The sequence below is a fragment of the Juglans microcarpa x Juglans regia genome, chromosome 4S (genome assembly GCF_004785595.1).
Source record: "Juglans microcarpa x Juglans regia isolate MS1-56 chromosome 4S, Jm3101_v1.0, whole genome shotgun sequence".
Classification (NCBI taxonomy): domain Eukaryota; kingdom Viridiplantae; phylum Streptophyta; class Magnoliopsida; order Fagales; family Juglandaceae; genus Juglans; species Juglans microcarpa x Juglans regia.
In genome coordinates, this window is record NC_054601.1 from 11,625,783 (window position 1) to 11,642,774 (window position 16,992).

General features: G+C 32.1%; 1 protein-coding gene across 1 annotated transcript; it reads left to right on the forward strand.

Moving 5' to 3' along the window:
* Nucleotides 1-9,792: 9,792 nt before the first annotated feature.
* Nucleotides 9,793-14,484, forward strand: LOC121263664 (zinc finger CCCH domain-containing protein 32-like). Its single transcript, XM_041166695.1, has 7 exons — nucleotides 9,793-10,245; nucleotides 10,419-10,561; nucleotides 11,103-11,165; nucleotides 11,335-11,454; nucleotides 11,560-11,850; nucleotides 11,933-12,244; nucleotides 13,700-14,484. Exons 1-7 carry the CDS (start codon nucleotides 10,152-10,154, stop codon nucleotides 14,096-14,098), a joined length of 1,422 nt encoding a protein of 473 aa, XP_041022629.1. The 5' UTR covers nucleotides 9,793-10,151; the 3' UTR covers nucleotides 14,099-14,484.
* Nucleotides 14,485-16,992: the final 2,508 nt, after the last annotated feature.

A 16,992-nucleotide genomic window follows, 5' to 3' on the forward strand; every position in this document is an offset into this window, starting at 1 on the left:
GAGGAAAATGATCTGGATTTACTTGAAAAGAATTTTCAATATATTATTTTAAAACCTGAAATTGCCAGATTTTCTTCAAAAGGACCCAAACCAATGAGTCTGACAAAAAATTAGTATTCCAGGCCTACTCCTCCTGATTTACAGTTTGAAGATAAAGTCTTTCAAAGCCAAAATTCTTATTCTACCGACAAGGTTTACGAATGGAATATTGATGGTTTCTCTAAACAGGAAATCATGAATACCATGAGTAAAATGTCTCTTGTGGCAAATGCTTATGTAAATAACAATATTAGGCAATCTGATATTGTTAAGATTTTAACACAAGGTTTTTCTGGTGTTTTGAGAAATTGGTGGGATAAACACTTAACTAGAGATGCCAAGGAAACCATTCAGAACGCTGTCAAGTGTAATGATGAAGGGTTACCTATTTTTGATGAATTCGATCTGCCCAATCTGATGGAGTTAATACTTTGATTTATACAATTTTAAAGCATTTTATTGGCACATCATCTGATATAACTAGCCGCATCAGTAACCAGTTAAATAATCTTAGATGTCATCAAATGTCTGATTATAGATGGTACCAATATGTTTTTATTTCCAAAGTAATGCTTCGAGATGATAGCCAGAAGCCTTACTGGAAAGAAAAATTTATTGATGGATTACCTCGCTTGTTCGCTTACAAGGTGAAGGATGAACTTACTATTGCTGGGTCTCTTAATTACGATGCATACACCTATGGTGATATTTGTGCAGTAATCAAGAAATTTGGTATTAGTATGTGCAATGATCAAAGAATGCTTCAAGAACTGATGAGGAATAGCAAGAAAGTCAAATACGAAATGGGAACATTTTGTGAACAATTTAGACTTCATGCTATAGCTCCCTCTAAAAGGAAGCATAAGTTTTCCAAACCTCATGGTGGTATTAAGAGAAAACACCAATATGAATTTTATAAGAAAACTTATAAAAAACCTTTTTCTAAGCCATTTTCCAAGAAAAAGAAATCTAAAGATTTTTCTCAAGAAAAATGTTTTATTTGTGGCAATCCAGGACACTTTGCTCATAAATGTCCTAAGAAAGCAAAAAAGATAAAAAATTAAAGAAAAAACTTAATCAGTTGGATATTGATAACAATGATAAAGAAGAATCATTTCAACTCCTAGAAATAGTTTCGTCTTCATCATCTGATATCTTTGAGTTCAGTTCTAGTGATTCAGAGTATCACTCAGAAACTAGATCACCTGATCCTACTGGTCCTAAGCTAGGTTGCAATTGTAATGATATTTGTTGCCAGACAAAGGGTAAGACAGTTCATGTCTTAACTAAATCTGAAGAATAAGAAAACCTATTGCTAACCTTGATTTCTCAAATTATAAATCCTGAGCTTAAAGAAGAATATCTTCTTAAGTTAAGAAAGACTATGGCTCGCCAAGAACCAGAACCTTCTAAGCAAAGGATTGGTCTTCAAGAAACCTTGGAAAGATTTCAAAAGAAAAAATCCAAGGAAATTTCTACAAATGATTTACAACATGAAATTAATCTTGTTAAAAAAGAAATCGTTGAACTCAGATATGAGGTTAATAACCTTAAGTCTGAAAATGAGATTTTAAAATAAGAATTTTTAGTATTTAAAATTGATAAACAACTTAATCAGGATATTCCTTTTGACAATGAGCAAACAAACGATTCTGGTTCAAGCCAACATGAGTTAGCTCCTGATAATCAGATTTATTTGATCCATCATACCATTCCTCCAAAATGGTTTTCCAGGGTCACCATTGTGGTTGCCCATGATTTTTAATTTTCTGTTATTGCTATGATTGATTCCAGATTAGACCTGAATTGCATTCAGGAAGGACTCATCCCTAGCAAATATTTTGAAAAATCTTCTATGAAATTATTTTCTGCAAATGGATCTCAGATGAAAATCACATATGAGCTTAACAACGCTCATGTTTGTCAAAACAATATTTGCTTTAGAATCCCTTCAGTTTTAGTCAAAAACATGTCTGACAAAGTGATTTTAGGCATTCCATTTATTTCTGTTTTATATCATTTGTTGACTGAAAAAGATGATATTACTACCGACCATTTCGGTCAAAAGGTCAAATTTAAATTTGCATCTCGACAAGAGATTGATCAAGATAAATGTTTGAAATCTTTACTTTTTGCAAAAGAAAAACATTTGAATTTCCTCTAACAGGAAATCAAGTACAAAAAGATTTTTGAACAATTATCTTCACCAATTTTGATTTCAAAAATTGATGATTTTAACAAGCGTCTTGCTTTTTATGTTTGTTCTGATTTACTAAATGCTTTTTGGCATAAAAAGAAACACATCGTTTCTCTTCCCTATATCAAAAATTTTGATGAAAGTACTATTTCCACTAAAGCCAGACCAATTCAGATGAATAGTCAGACTTTAGAATTCTGCCAAAAGGAAATTGTAAACCTCAAAGATAAGGGCATAATTAGAGATAGCAAGTCCCCTTGGTCTTGTCCAGCCTTTTATGTCCAAAAAAATGCTGAATTAAAAAGAGGTACCCCTCGTCTAGTCATTAATTACAAACCCTTGAACAAAGTCTTGCAGTGTATTAGGTACCATATTCCCAACAAAAATGACTTAATTCATAGGTTGAGTGATGCTGTGGTCTTTTCCAAATTTGACCTCAAATCTGATTTTTGGCAAATCTAGATAGCTGAGTCATACCGGTATAAGACAGCCTTTGTTACCCCATTTGGTCATTTCGAATGGAATCTGATGTCATTCGGTCTCAAAAATACACATAGTGAGTTTCAAAATATCATGAACGATATCTTCAATTCGTTCACTGCTTTTACCATCGTCTACATAGATGATGTTCTTCTTTTTTCCAAATCTATTGATGAACACTAGAAATATTTGAATTCGTTTCTAGACATCATTAGAATCAATAGTCTTGTCGTTTCGGCGAAAAAGATCAAATTATTTCAGACTAAAATCAGATTCCTTGGTTATGATATTTCTGAAGGTAAAATCAGGCCCATCCAAAGTGCCATTGATTTTGCTGACAAATTTCCTGATGTCATAACTAACAAAAAATAATTGCAGAGATTTTTAGGATCTCTCAATTATATTGCTAATTTTTACAAGGATATGAGGAAACAGTGTCGTCCTTTATTCAAACGGCTCCTTTCCAATCCTCCTCCTTGGACAGCAATCCATACTAATCTGGTAAGGAAAATCAAAGCACATGTCAAAACTCTTCTGTACCTTGGTATCCCTACCTCTGATTCATTTAAAATTGTTGAAACTGATGCATCTAACATTGGTTATGGTGGCATTCTGAAACAATCTGTTTCACCAGATTTTTCTGAACAAATTGTTTGCTTCCATTCTGGAACCTGGAATCCTGCACAAGAAAAATATAGTACTATTAAAAAATATTTTTATCTATAGTAATATGTATTTCAAAATTTCAATCTGATTTGTTAAACAAGAAATTTTTACTTCGAATTGATTGCATGAGTGCTAAATTTGTTTTAGAACAAGATGTTCAAAATATTACATCAAAACATATTTTTGCACGATGACAAGGTATTTTAAGTGTTTTTGATTTTGATATTGAATACATCAAAGGCACTAATAATTCTATCCCTGATTTTTTTACCAGAGAATTCTTGCAGACACCCAACAATGAGCGTGAACAAGAAGAAAGGAAAAAAAAACAGAGAGTAAACCCCCACCTCCAATAGCAAGTATAAAACTCATAAAAAATGAGTCTGGAACCATCCCCGTACCCAGTGCCTCCTCAACAGCACTGGATATTGCCAATAGATTCACACCTCTTGGTAAAATTGTGCAACCGATAACCTTCGCGTCTACGGTTTCTATATTTTTTGATCCATAGGCAAAAGCGGTGGCATCAAAAGTATATATATATATAGGTATAAGCTAGCCAATCAAATCCGAAACTCTGAGAACACAAGAAATCAACTCCCATGTAAAATTTATAAATCTAACAGTATTAAATAACGATCAGAGCAAAACAATTTAATAGGACCAAAATTCATTTGAAAACTTAAAAAAACCACAACTAAGGAAGACTTTTCCATATTATACGGTATACTTATTCTTTTTTAATAATTTGTAAAATAAATAAATTGTAGGTGAAGCTTTGAAGATGATTAAGGCTTGTTGGCATGCTTAAAGTATTTTAAGATTTGGTGAATAGCAGTAGAATAGCTTGAACAAAAATGTTTTATTGAATTTTGGGAAAAGAAAAAAAAAGTAAATAAAAATATATTTTAAAATAAATATTTTATTGGAGGTTGTGAAAATGAATAGATAAAATTAAAAAAATTGTTTGAATATAATTGTTCAGTATTATTTTTGTTTTAAAGTTTGTAAAAGTTGTATTGATCTTTGTATTTGAGTAATAATTAGGTAATGATTATATGTAAATGTTTAAAAATTGAAATTAGAAAGTGTTTTATATTTGAATAATGTTTGATAATAGAATTATGAGAAGTTATGAAAAATTCTCATCTTTGCCAAACATGCTCCTAAATTTGATGGGTTCTCACTTTTTTTAATTATTAAAACTTACTATATAAATAATTTTATTTTAAAAAATAAAAAACTAAGGAGGACCATAGTCCATGCCGATCAGCCCTAGTTTCGCATTCACATAAGAGCTTAAAATTATACAAATTATGAGTATTGCTAATGGGTTATCTGAAACTTACCGCTCAGATAACCCTCTTGGTATAGCAACACCAAGTAGTGACACATGATTTATTAAAACATAAAATATATATATTCATTTTTTTAATAAAATCCATGATCTCATATGGTGTTACATTAAAGTCCCGTTTGGTTATTAAATTCATCCGAGTTTAATTTAGTTCAGTCTAATTTTAAGTTAAGTCTAACATCCAAACACTCAGCTCTCAAATTTCTAAACTCATCTCAACTCAAAACTTTTGTACACGTGAGACCCACAATCTTTTTCAATTTAACGTTTCTTTACAAGTGGGACTCACAATCTTTGAATTTTCAACTTTCCATAAATACATCTAAACTCATCTTAACATATAAATACATTGACTACGTTTGGATGTTGAGCTGGTTTGAGATGAGTTAAGTTCTTTATAAATAGTAATGAGTTAAGATGGTGAAGTAAATTTTGTAGGACCCATTTAAGATGAGTTTAAATGTGTTTAGATGTTAAAATAAATTTATATATATTTATAAAAATTTGAAAATAGTTGTAGGTCTCGTGTGTAAAGAAGTATTGAGTTAAAAAAAATTATGAGTACCATGAATATTGCAACCCTAAACTTATTTGCAGCAAGTGACTCGTGACAACACTAGGTAAAGTAAGCAATAAGTGGGAAACAAACTTGAGAATATAAAAATATTAAGAAGTGCAATATTCACAAAAAAATAACATCACAAAATGACTTTGTCTAATGTAATACAGAAAAATTGATATACCACAATAAATTACATTAATTTGTAAATTTTATCATTGCAAATCTTTTTATAAACCTAACACTTTTCAAAAAAAAAAAAAAAAAACTTGTACTCACTATTTTATTGAGATCATGGTACGAGCTGTGAGCTTCAACAATCATGCTTTTGAACTCCAAGAATGATTATGGCCAACCAAGTAAAAAGGTGGATAAGAACTCCAAGAATGATTATGGCCAACCAAGTAAAAAGGTAGATAACCAAACGCAAGTTGCAACCTTAAACTAGTCAAGCAAATTACTTGATCTGCCAATAGACCTTAGTGAAGCAACAACTTTCCCAGAAGATGCTCTTCATTCTGCCTGGTAGCGATCAGACCTATCCCAATCTTACCACATTAATTGCAAAAACAGAGTTTCCAGAGGGCCCTGCAGCAGAATTCGTATAGCTTTTAACATTGTGTTTTATATCAGAGTGGGGCTAATATGCCGCCAACTCTGGACATACTGTCGAGTGATTTTTTTTTATATATTTTTTTAATATATTTTAATATTTTTAAAATATAAAAAAAATATATCAATACATTTAAAATTATTTTCTTAATGGTTAAATAAAAAAAATAATTTTTTTGACCAACAATCAAAAAGACCGATAAGTGTGATGCGGCAAATTAGTTTTGCCCTTTATATCGTATTTTTTTGTCAGATCTAAACCAAGAAAGAAAACCACCAAAAGTGATAATTTTATTGCATATAAATTGATAATATTAAAAAATTAAGGTACAAATTGGAAAAGAAGAAGATATGTAATGAAATTTCCCCATTTTCTTAAAAAAGGACGGTACTAAACTATTAATCAATATTCAACAACTTAGAGTTAAAAAGTACATACGACTATGGAGATTAATTCAACTATAATACCATGAGAAGAGCTATTTTTTTCACAAATCGGTGTGGAAAACACACCATTCATATAATTGATTTGATACAATTTGATTTGCAAAATTTAAATCTATACATTTTTTTTACAAATTAAATTCTATTATATTAATAGTATTCCATATTTGTACTTGTAACGTTACAATAAAAGATACAAGTCACATGGTTTATACTCTAAAAGAACTAGTCAATGATAGAATTAGAGTCTCATTAAAATCTTATAAAGAGCAAGAACTTCTCATTCTCAAACTATGTGGAATACACCATCCATACTGATTAGTTATCATTATCATATGAGATATCATAATCTATCCTCTTTAAATTTCCGACGTCCTCATCAGACGAATCTGTTGTAGGTGGCATAACTCAAGTATCATATTTCTGGTTGGAACCTAGCTTTGATGCCATTTGTAACATCCTAATGAAAGACTTAAACCACATAACTTATATTTCAAAATGACTAATGAATGATATAATTTAAATCTCATCAGAATTTTATAAAGAGTAAGAATATTTTATTCTTAAATAATGAAGAATCTCATAAACTATCTATATTATATAGAATATCGCATCCATATCGTATAGAATATCACAGTACTCCACACCTATTTATAAATAGAATTTTTAGAGTAGTCAATTGAAAGCAATACAAAAGGCCATACCACTAATTTCCAACCCCAAAAAGGTTGAGTTGAATATTACACTTTCGTACAAATTTGATGATGCTGAACGACATCACTACAGAAAGCAATTGAAAATGCCATGTGCCGTATATGGCTGCTGATTGACACCTGATTTACCCAAATGGCATCTTCCTATTGGGCACTGCCAAATAACTGTGATGACTTTGTGCACAAATGGAAAAGAACAAAAGAACAAAAGAAAAAAGAAAAAGAGGTGCAGGAATCTTTGATGCCCATGTCAGGATTTTATATTCTTTCCAGTTAAGTTACTTCCCAATTTAAATGTTAAAAAAATGCCATCACTGCCTTTGCTAAAGAATCTTTTAGCAAAGTGTAAAAAAGTTCATTGTATTGTATGACATGATAATGTTTTAGGGTGCAATATGAATCAAGATTTTTAGAGCTTTTATTCAAGTTTTAAGATTGAAATAAATCAAATACAATAATATTTAATGCTATAAACATGTTAAAATATTATAAAGTTAAAATATTGTTAGATTATAATTTTTGTTTTAAAATTTTAAAAAGTATAACTATTATTTTTTTTATTGAAAAATTTGGAAAAGTTGTAATTAATGATTAAGTAATAATTAGATAAAAAATTAAAAATTTGAAATGTTTTGTTTGGAAGTTGAGATGAGATTTTGAGATTTTAAAATTGAAATGTTTGTGTTTGAAAGTTGAAATTGAAATGTTGTTTTGGTCTCATTTCATTTTTTCGTTTGGCAAAGAGATGAAATGAGAACAACAACACATGTTTGGATGTTGAGATGAGATTTTTCATCCCATCTCACATCAAACATCTAATTTTAATTTCATTTCATCTTATCTTATTTTCTTCTCAATCATCACACACTTTCAAACTAATCATTACAATTTTTTTAAACTACTCATTACAACTTTCTCACACATTATTCCATACACACATTATTTATAAGAAAATCATAACAAAAACTCACTTTTATTAGAATGATGTTGACAATTGGGAAAGGATCTTGTTGATGCATTTTCAGGTTATAGAGGCCAACAAAATGGTCAGATAACCTATGCATTGATTTTGCTGTTTGTGCTCAGCAGTTGTGCTTGTCCTTGTGGTGAAGATCAAAGGTTTACAAAATATAGATAAGTGACAGCAAATAAATGATATAATGATTTACAATGTTCATTATTGAGGCCTACGTTCATATATATTGAGTATGAAATCTACTATTGAGGGGGTTCGATACGTACTTTCATGTTCTTTCTAAGCTTACACGGTTCAGAGTGAAGATAAAAAGGCAATAGAAGTCAAAACTCTCTAGTCTTTTGCCTTCTCAAAGATGTCGAACCCTAAAAAATAAGTTCTTTTTTCTTGTTACTCTCCATCTTATATTTCTCTCTTATAAGCTTTAAGTATTGTCTTTGTCATTTTTGTCGTCGTCTTATCCCATCAAATTTTATGAAAAAATACTTTAGACATAAAGTGATTACATCAAAATAAATCCACAAATTGACGTGACTTGATATAGTACTTCAAATTATAAAGTTATTTTTATTGTAAAGTATATCTAACGGATTACATTAAGCCACATCAATTTGTATGTTTAGTTTTATATAATCTCTTTGTATATGTTGCAGTTCTCAATTTTATGTCTTCACTTTTTACTCTTATGGGGGTCCATGTAATAGGTTTTGTCTCCAAGAGAGCAAGATGGATATATGTTCCTAGGGGCAGCTCAATACAAATTAAGGCTTAAGATAAAATTTAAGCAAGTTATTCATAATTATAATATAATAAAATATAAATTATTATATAGAATATTTTCAAAATTTTCAACAAAATGAGGTTTTATTTAAAATATGTGAATATTTTTTTAATTTATATTTAATACAACAACTTAAAACGAGGTCTCAATGCAAATTTTCTGCCTCAATTTAGTAAGATCTTAAAAAAATTTATTTAAAAATATAAATAATTCATTGTATTAAATATTAAATTTAGTATTATAAGGCCTTGCACACATTGAAAAATATAAAAATCATTTAAAATATTTTTTAATGAAATATTTTTTATTTTTTAAAAAAAATTAAAAAAAAAACTTTATTTTTGTTTTTAAGGACCTTGAATAGAGTGGAGCCTCAAATAATAACCTAAATGACTTTACCATTGATCCAACTCCGATTATGTTCCCAACCCTAAACCTATCTTTGAAATCCATGTACTTCAAGGCAGTCATTATCAAATTGAACAATGAAACACAAACATTATAAATATATATATATATATATACACACACACACATTACTTGAACCTCACCCCTTTGCAAAAGAAGCAAAACCAACCCTACCATTCTTGGTGAAAAAATAAAATAAAAAATAAAAAATAAAAACAAAAAAAGATGCCCTTTTAAGGAAAGCTGGTATACAGCTTCAGGCCCTCGAATACCTCTACCTAGTCAATACGCCTTTGACTCAAAGACCCTCGAGAATAAGGACAATACCATATGAAATGACCCTTTTATCCACCACGGAACCATGTCGTAAGTCATACCACCCAGTGGTCCAATTTTGGGGAATCTAAGGACATATGCGTAATTTAACAGAGCTTATCCAGTGTCGGTTACCCCTTGAAATACCCTTTCCAAAGGGTCAGGTGCTCCCTCGCGCTGGCGGGTACGTCCAGGAAATTAATAAAAATAAAAAATAAAAAAACCAAACAAAAACAAAAGGAGACGGACGACACACGAACTGGGAAGGCACAAAACCAGACCGTACGGTCGCAGATTTTAGAGAGAGTGTGTGAGTGAGAGGCAGATTGAGAGAGTGAGAGAGTGAGGGAGGGAGGAGAGAGAGAGAGAGAGAGTGTGAGGAGGGGAGTGAGAGAGAGCTCCATTATTACAGTGAAACCCACGACTCTTTCTTTTTTTTGTCTCTCTGCTTCTTCGCTGCGCGTCTCCGCGGATCGAGCTCTCTGATCCCTGGGATAACATTCTAGAGTAGCGTTTAAATCTTGTATAAACGTCCCAGTTTCGTTCCTGTAACCTGTACAGAACCAAAGCTTTTAAATAAAAAGAGAGGGAGAAACCAGTTTCGATGGAGTTCTACGGCCGCAACCAGCCGACGAATGGGTACCAATTGGGTCAACATCCGGAGTGGGCTCCCTCCGGAGGCGAGACCGGGCTGCAAGGTACTTCCCATTTGTTAGTAATTCGAATTCGCCCGTTCGTGTTCACTAACTATTTATATTTTTGGGTATATATGAATATTGGGGGGGAAGGGGGTTTAGGGTTTTTGCAATGTGGAGGTTTTGTTGGGGTCTTTTGATGATTTGGGTATTGTTTTGGGTGTCAATGATGGTAGACCCGATGTGGCATTTGGGGCTGACGGGCAGCGAATCGTATCCGGAGCGACCCGGCGTAGCCAACTGCGTGTACTACATGCGAACCGGCTTCTGTGCGTACGGTGGCAGATGCCGTTACAATCACCCTCGTGATCGCGCCGCGGTAAACTACTCTACGGCTGTAACTTATGTGCATTTCAATCGGTGACAGTGTTGTCCGGTGTTTTGATGCATGGTTTTCAATGTTGTGTGTATCTTATGAACTCAATTTGAAGTCTTTCATGTTATCTGTGCAATGAGTTATCTAATTCGTTTAATTATGTAGAATTAGAATGTTCAGGCTGTGTTGTGCTCTAATTCGTTTTACGAACTTTTGTGTGAACTTGGTATTTGTTTATCTGCTGAGAGATCTGAGATTAAGGAAAGGAAACAAAATCTGGAATTTCATGTGTTACGTTTCTTTCTTTTATTGTGATTTTGGCACAATGAGAATTCACTTGGGCTGTGATTGGGAATGATTTTTGTGTAATTGGGTTGGTGGAATCTTGTTTTTTTATGGTTTTATTCAGTGGCAAACAGCGAAGTTTTGTGATCCAATGATTTTTATCTTTTTTCATTGCTATGGATTTCTATTGGCGAGGATTCAAAAGTGTGAGAGTTGGGTTTCTCAATGCTAAATTGCTAATTGGTGTTTATGCTGCTAGGTTATGGAAGCTGTAAGAGCTACTGGGGAGTACCCGGAGCGAATGGGGGAACCTGCATGTCAGGTATCCTGTTGCATAGTGATTGATTGCAACACCATAAAATACACTTCTGATTCTCGATAACTTGACGAAGCGTGTTCCTGGGAGATGTGCTTATAATTGTTGTTTTCTGGCTTCTATTATGAACTGTATGTTCCTTTTATATTTATTATGTTTGTTACTCAATATGCAGTATTATTTGAAAACTGGGACGTGTAAATTTGGTGCGTCCTGCAAATTTCACCATCCAAAACATGGTGGTGGATCCTTGACCCAAGCTCCACTAAATATTTATGGATACCCGTTACGACCGGTTTGACTTCCCTTCTTCTCATTCCCATGCGTGCCTGCACACAATCTAATACTAAGTCATGGAATCTTGAGTTTACTACAATTGAATCATGTGTTTTTTTAACAGGGTGAGATAGATTGCTCCTACTATTTGAAAACGGGGCAGTGCAAATTTGGTATAACTTGTAAATTCCATCATCCCCCACCAGCTGGTACCTCAATGCCAGCATCTGCACCTCAGTTTTATCCGCCGGTGCAGTCTCCTTCACTTCCTACAGTTGATCAGTATGGGGGTGCATCCACCAGCTTGAGGGTGCATAGGCCTCCACTATTACCTGGTTCTTATCTGCCAGGGACTTATGCTCCTGTTCTGCTTTCCCCAGGGGTCGTTCCTATTCAGGGTTGGAATCCTTATTCGGTATGGTACAAGCTACCCACATTGAGAGCTAGACATGTGAGGAAGTTTGCGCTTTTCTTTTAATATCGTTGGCTTGCTGCAGGCTCCTGTCAGTCCTGTACCTTCTCCTGGTGCTCAACCTGCTGTTGGAGCTACGTCTGTGTATGGAGTGACACCATTATCTTCATCAACACCTGCATTTGCAAGACCTTATCCCTCTTTACCCTCTTCTGCTGACCCTTCAAGCAGTATCCACAAGGAACAAGCCTTTCCTGAGAGACCTGGCGAACCTGAATGCCAGTACTATATGAGAACGGGGGATTGTAAGTTTGGATTATCTTGTCGATATCATCATCCTCGGGATCGGGTTTTTCCCAAACCTGTCCTCAGCCTTCTTGGTCTTCCCTTGCGTCCGGTATGAAATTGTCCTTATCTGTATTAGATCAAACTTTTGGTTTTAAGTAAGTTATTCACCTTGTTCTTTTGTGGAAACTGGGTTTTGGGTCAGGTGTTTAGTATTATGTATTATGGGTTGCAGGTTGTAGTTTATTATTTGGTTCTTAACTTCTTATTTTCCGAACTATTGATACAAATGGTGACTATAAACATAAGATTGTTGTATGCCTTTTTTGTGAATTTAGTTATGAAATTATGTTTTGGACATTTAAGCAGTTTTCTTTTGTGATCATTGAAGGTTTGCTTTGGTCTGTTTAAGAGAATCGATCATCTGTCATAGTGGTTCTTTGACTTAAAATTATTAGTGTATGATACGAGGAACAAGGATATTGATGGTTTATGTATCCCGAACGTGATTTATATATGTAGAAGTCAGAAAGCTGACATTGTTATATACACTCTTAAGCTTTTTTCCACTTTGGTCATTAAAGTGATAACTTTTTTTTATAGAAAATTCAAATATAGTAGCAAATATCAGTATGTTCCAAAAAAAGATTGATGGCTGCAGTTCTGTCAAAGTCCTGAAAAGTGATTCTCTCGGGATGTGTCCTCACTGTACTGTTTATGTCTCTTGGTTAAGTTTATATGACTGGAAGACCTGCCTTCCATAGGGCAATTGCTACATTGATTTTCCCAGTTTGAGAAGTGTTTCTTTTCACTAAATATTAGTTTATGCATCATAAAATTCTTGAGAAAAAGGGCAAAGGAGAGGAAATGGGAAGATTTCCATCTTCTTCTTCTTGGTTGATCATAATTAATAAATATAAATTTTCACTTTAAGTATGTTGGTCCTTGTTTGTCTCTCAACTTCATCCTGTTTAAATGAATATGTAATATTAATCCCCCATGAATTCCTCCACCTTGAGAGTATAAAACAGAATAATTGATGATATATTGAACCTAATGTTATTGAAATTTATAAAACAGAATAATTGTTGATATATTGAACCTAATGTTATTGAAATTTCATTATAGTTTCTTTCTTTTTATTATTATGGGCATTAGTTGCAAGGTTGGTTTCCAATCGCGCAATAGTATTATACCTTTTTGCTACCATTTACCTTCCTCCGCCCTTCTCTGTTTGATAATAAAAGCAAATTAAACTCTTATCAAGTTCTGTCTTTTTTTGTGCATCGCATTGCCATCCAATTATGTGTTTATCTAAAATTTGCTATGAACAGATGTGTCAATTGTTGCAAGCATAGTGAATGATGCCGTCTTCAATTATCTGCAGTATTTTAATTCTGCACTATTTTCCCTTTCCAATGTTGGTAGTGATATCTTGAACAGTAAGTCTATCACTAATTCACTTGCTTCAAACCATATTTTCGTAGTGCTGAGATGCAGACTTTGCATATCAATGTCATTTATTCAATATTTTTTTAAATTTGTTTTCCCGATTTTCCAAAAACAGGGGGTACAACCTTGTGCTTTCTACTTGCAAAATGGGCATTGCAAATTTGGATCAACATGTAAGTTTGATCACCCGATAGGGGCGATGAGATACAGTCCATCAGCAACATCTCTCATCGATATGGCTGTGACGCCATACCCAGTTGGCTCTTTCCTCGCTACTCTGGCTCCTTCATCGACCTCTTCAGAGCTTCCTCCTGAAATGTATTCAGGGTCCAAAAGGGAATTGTATTCAACCAGAATGCCTTCTTCTGGGAATACCGGTAGTTCAGTTGGTTTAATTTTTTCTCAAGCAGGGTCAGTATCACTTTCGGAAGTGCAACTTTCAAGTCAGATTTCATCCCCTTTAGGCAGTGGCAGAAGCACCAGACAAGGCGGTGAGGTTCGTCGTTCAGGCTGATGCAAAATCTAAAAGCCATTCTTAATTATCTTCTGAACATGGTTTTAGCAGCATCATTATGCTCTTTGTTTATAGATCCCATTAAGTGTTTAGAAGTCGATAATGCAGAGTTCCATTCTGCATTCATAAGGATTATAATCCATAAAAGTCGATAATCCAATTTGGTTTACCTCACACGTGGATTCATCATCTCTGATTATCATGTCATCTATGTACAGTCATATCTATACTGTTGTAGTATTTATACATGATATGAAAGTGAGGAAGTATCTAAAGGTGTTTTTCACACAGTGTGCGTTTGTAAAAAAATGTCTCATATTGGTTGGTGCTTATATGGTCTCCGGTCACCCAATAATCGTACCTAATGCAAAGCTTATGATGTTTTTTAAGGTTGTATTGTTGTAATTGTAATTTGTTCTACATAACTTTGTTCGGAACATGAAATCTAGATTCTTAACAAAGGGATTGCTAATACTTCACCAATGTCTCTGACTGACATAGCCATCTTGGCGACATACCATGTTTTGTATAGACTATAGTTAAATTCAATACTATATTTTATATGTTAATTATTATAAATTAATGTACTTATACTATAATATAAATAGACTAATAGTTTAGTATATGTAAACATTATATTATTACTAGAGACCGACTATACATCAACCTGCACTCTCCACACCTTATGTGGCATCTTTTTTTTTTTTTTTTTTAACCCAAAACGTTAAGTGTGATGCGGCTGCAGCAAACAGTAGGATGATGTAAATATTCTCTTATTACTAATATACATAATCAAGTATAGAAATAAGTTAGACACTAGTGTAATTACATGGAATTAGACAAAATAGAATAAGTCCAGTATAGAAATAAATTTGACACTATTTACTAGTATATAAATAATAAGTTAATAGCACTAATTATATTATACTAATACGTTAATCTCACTAATAGTTAGACATTACATATATTATACTAGTAAAATTAGACACTAATGAATTATTCTTTGTTAATAATAAATACTAACTTCTAACAATTAAATTTAGTATTGAAAAAAATTATGAAAATCATAAAAAGCTTATGGATAAAAGCCTAACACGACGATTAAAAGTAAATTTATGGTTTAAAAAAAGGGAGTTTGGTTTAGGATTTTAAAAAATAGGATTCGATTTAGAGTTTAGGAAAAAAATGTCCAAAATATGAAGTAGGGTTTAGGAGCCCAAAGAGCCAAAAGGCCCAAAATCGCAGAGGCAATAGCCAAGCCCAAGGACTGAAGGCCCGAAACACCCACCCAGTCTTTGTCAAAACTGTGTCGTTTTGGTTCAAAAGCTAGGGGAAAACTCCCTCACATGTAGAAATGATAATATGTGACACAACTCGTGAACTCAATACAAATACAACACAAAATTAACGGGTTTGAATTTTATGTTAATGGGTTCTGGTAAAAACAGGTTAACCCGTTAAGAGCCAATTTATAAATGGATCAATAATGGGTCAACCCGCTTAACTCGAAATCAATCCGTTTTGATCCGTAGATTTTATTTCAAAATTATAATTTTATTATTGTTGACTTGTAATATTCGTTTTGACCTATCTATATTTTATTTCAAAATTATAATTTTATTATTGTTGAGTTGTAATATTGATATGGGTTGTGAATAGTAGTGAGATTTGTGAGTTAAAGTTGATGAATAGTAATGAATATTAGTGAGATAAGTTGAGATGAGTTGAGATAGGTTGCGAATACTAACCTCTCTTTAGTATGTTTATGTTTTTATTATTAAGATTGTAATTTTAAACTTATTCTCATATTTATTGTTGTAGAGTTTGTAATATTGATTTTATTATATGTTAAAATTTAAAAAATATTGATAGTTTTTGTTAGTATGTAGTCTTATTTTAAGATATTGTGATAATTAATAAATATACATTTTAACTTTTATATGAACTTATGTTAATAATGTCAAATGAGTTATCTGTATTAATTCCATCAATTTACATAAAACTGGTTTAAATAAATCGTGTCGTATTAACTTATTTGTAATTAATTATTAAACGGATCAAGACGAGTGACACGACACAACTTGTTATCTAAATGAGTTAGATTAAAATTTAAAAATTTGACATGTTTAATTTAACAGATCGAGTTCGAGTTGACTTATATAATTGAATAGACTTTACACGACATGAAGATGATGCGAAAACACGATTTGTCACCCTAGTCAAAGCCCCTCCTCAAATTCACTGTGATTTACTCAGACCCATGCGACTTACAGCCCCTCTGCAAACGGCCACCACCGCCCCTCGCCGTCGGTTCGTTCTCAGTTCTCCTCCAGGCGTCCGACGTCTTCCCTCTCGATATGGTTGCAAAAATCTTAGATATTTGATTCCGCAAACCTGGGATTTTGACATCCTTAGATCTGTGATTAGTAATTACTGATTAGCTCGTTTGGAAAGTTCGATGAATTGGGAATTTTGTTGATAGTAATAAAATAATTTATAAATAATAATAAAATAGTTTGATTTAAATATATTTTAAATTTTAAAAAAGAAAAAAAATTAAATAAAAATTTTTATAAAATTAAAATATTATTTTATAATATTATTTTTATTTAAAAATTTAAAAAATTTAATTTTTTTTATTTTTTATTTTAAAATTTGGAAAGAATTATTTTAAAAATGTTTGAAAGTTAACTAATGAAAATATTTTATCTTATTTTATTATATCTTATTTTATTACATTTTATTTTATTTTATGATTATAATTTTCTTAAATTTTTATATAAAATATAATAAATAATTTAATATTTTTAAATAAATAAATAATAATAATATAAAAAAATAATATTTTAATAATATTTTATTTAATATCCTATCTCATTTTACTGTCGAAACCG

Bases quoted from the DNA above. Each gene is read 5' to 3' on its own strand.
- LOC121263664 (XM_041166695.1), top strand. From the start codon at position 10,152: ATGGAGTTCTACGGCCGCAACCAGCCGACGAATGGGTACCAATTGGGT. The intron at 11,166-11,334 runs GTATCCTGTTGC...CTCAATATGCAG, and splicing joins TGGGGGAACCTGCATGTCAG to TATTATTTGAAAACTGGGAC. The intron at 11,851-11,932 runs GTATGGTACAAG...GGCTTGCTGCAG, and splicing joins AGGGTTGGAATCCTTATTCG to GCTCCTGTCAGTCCTGTACC.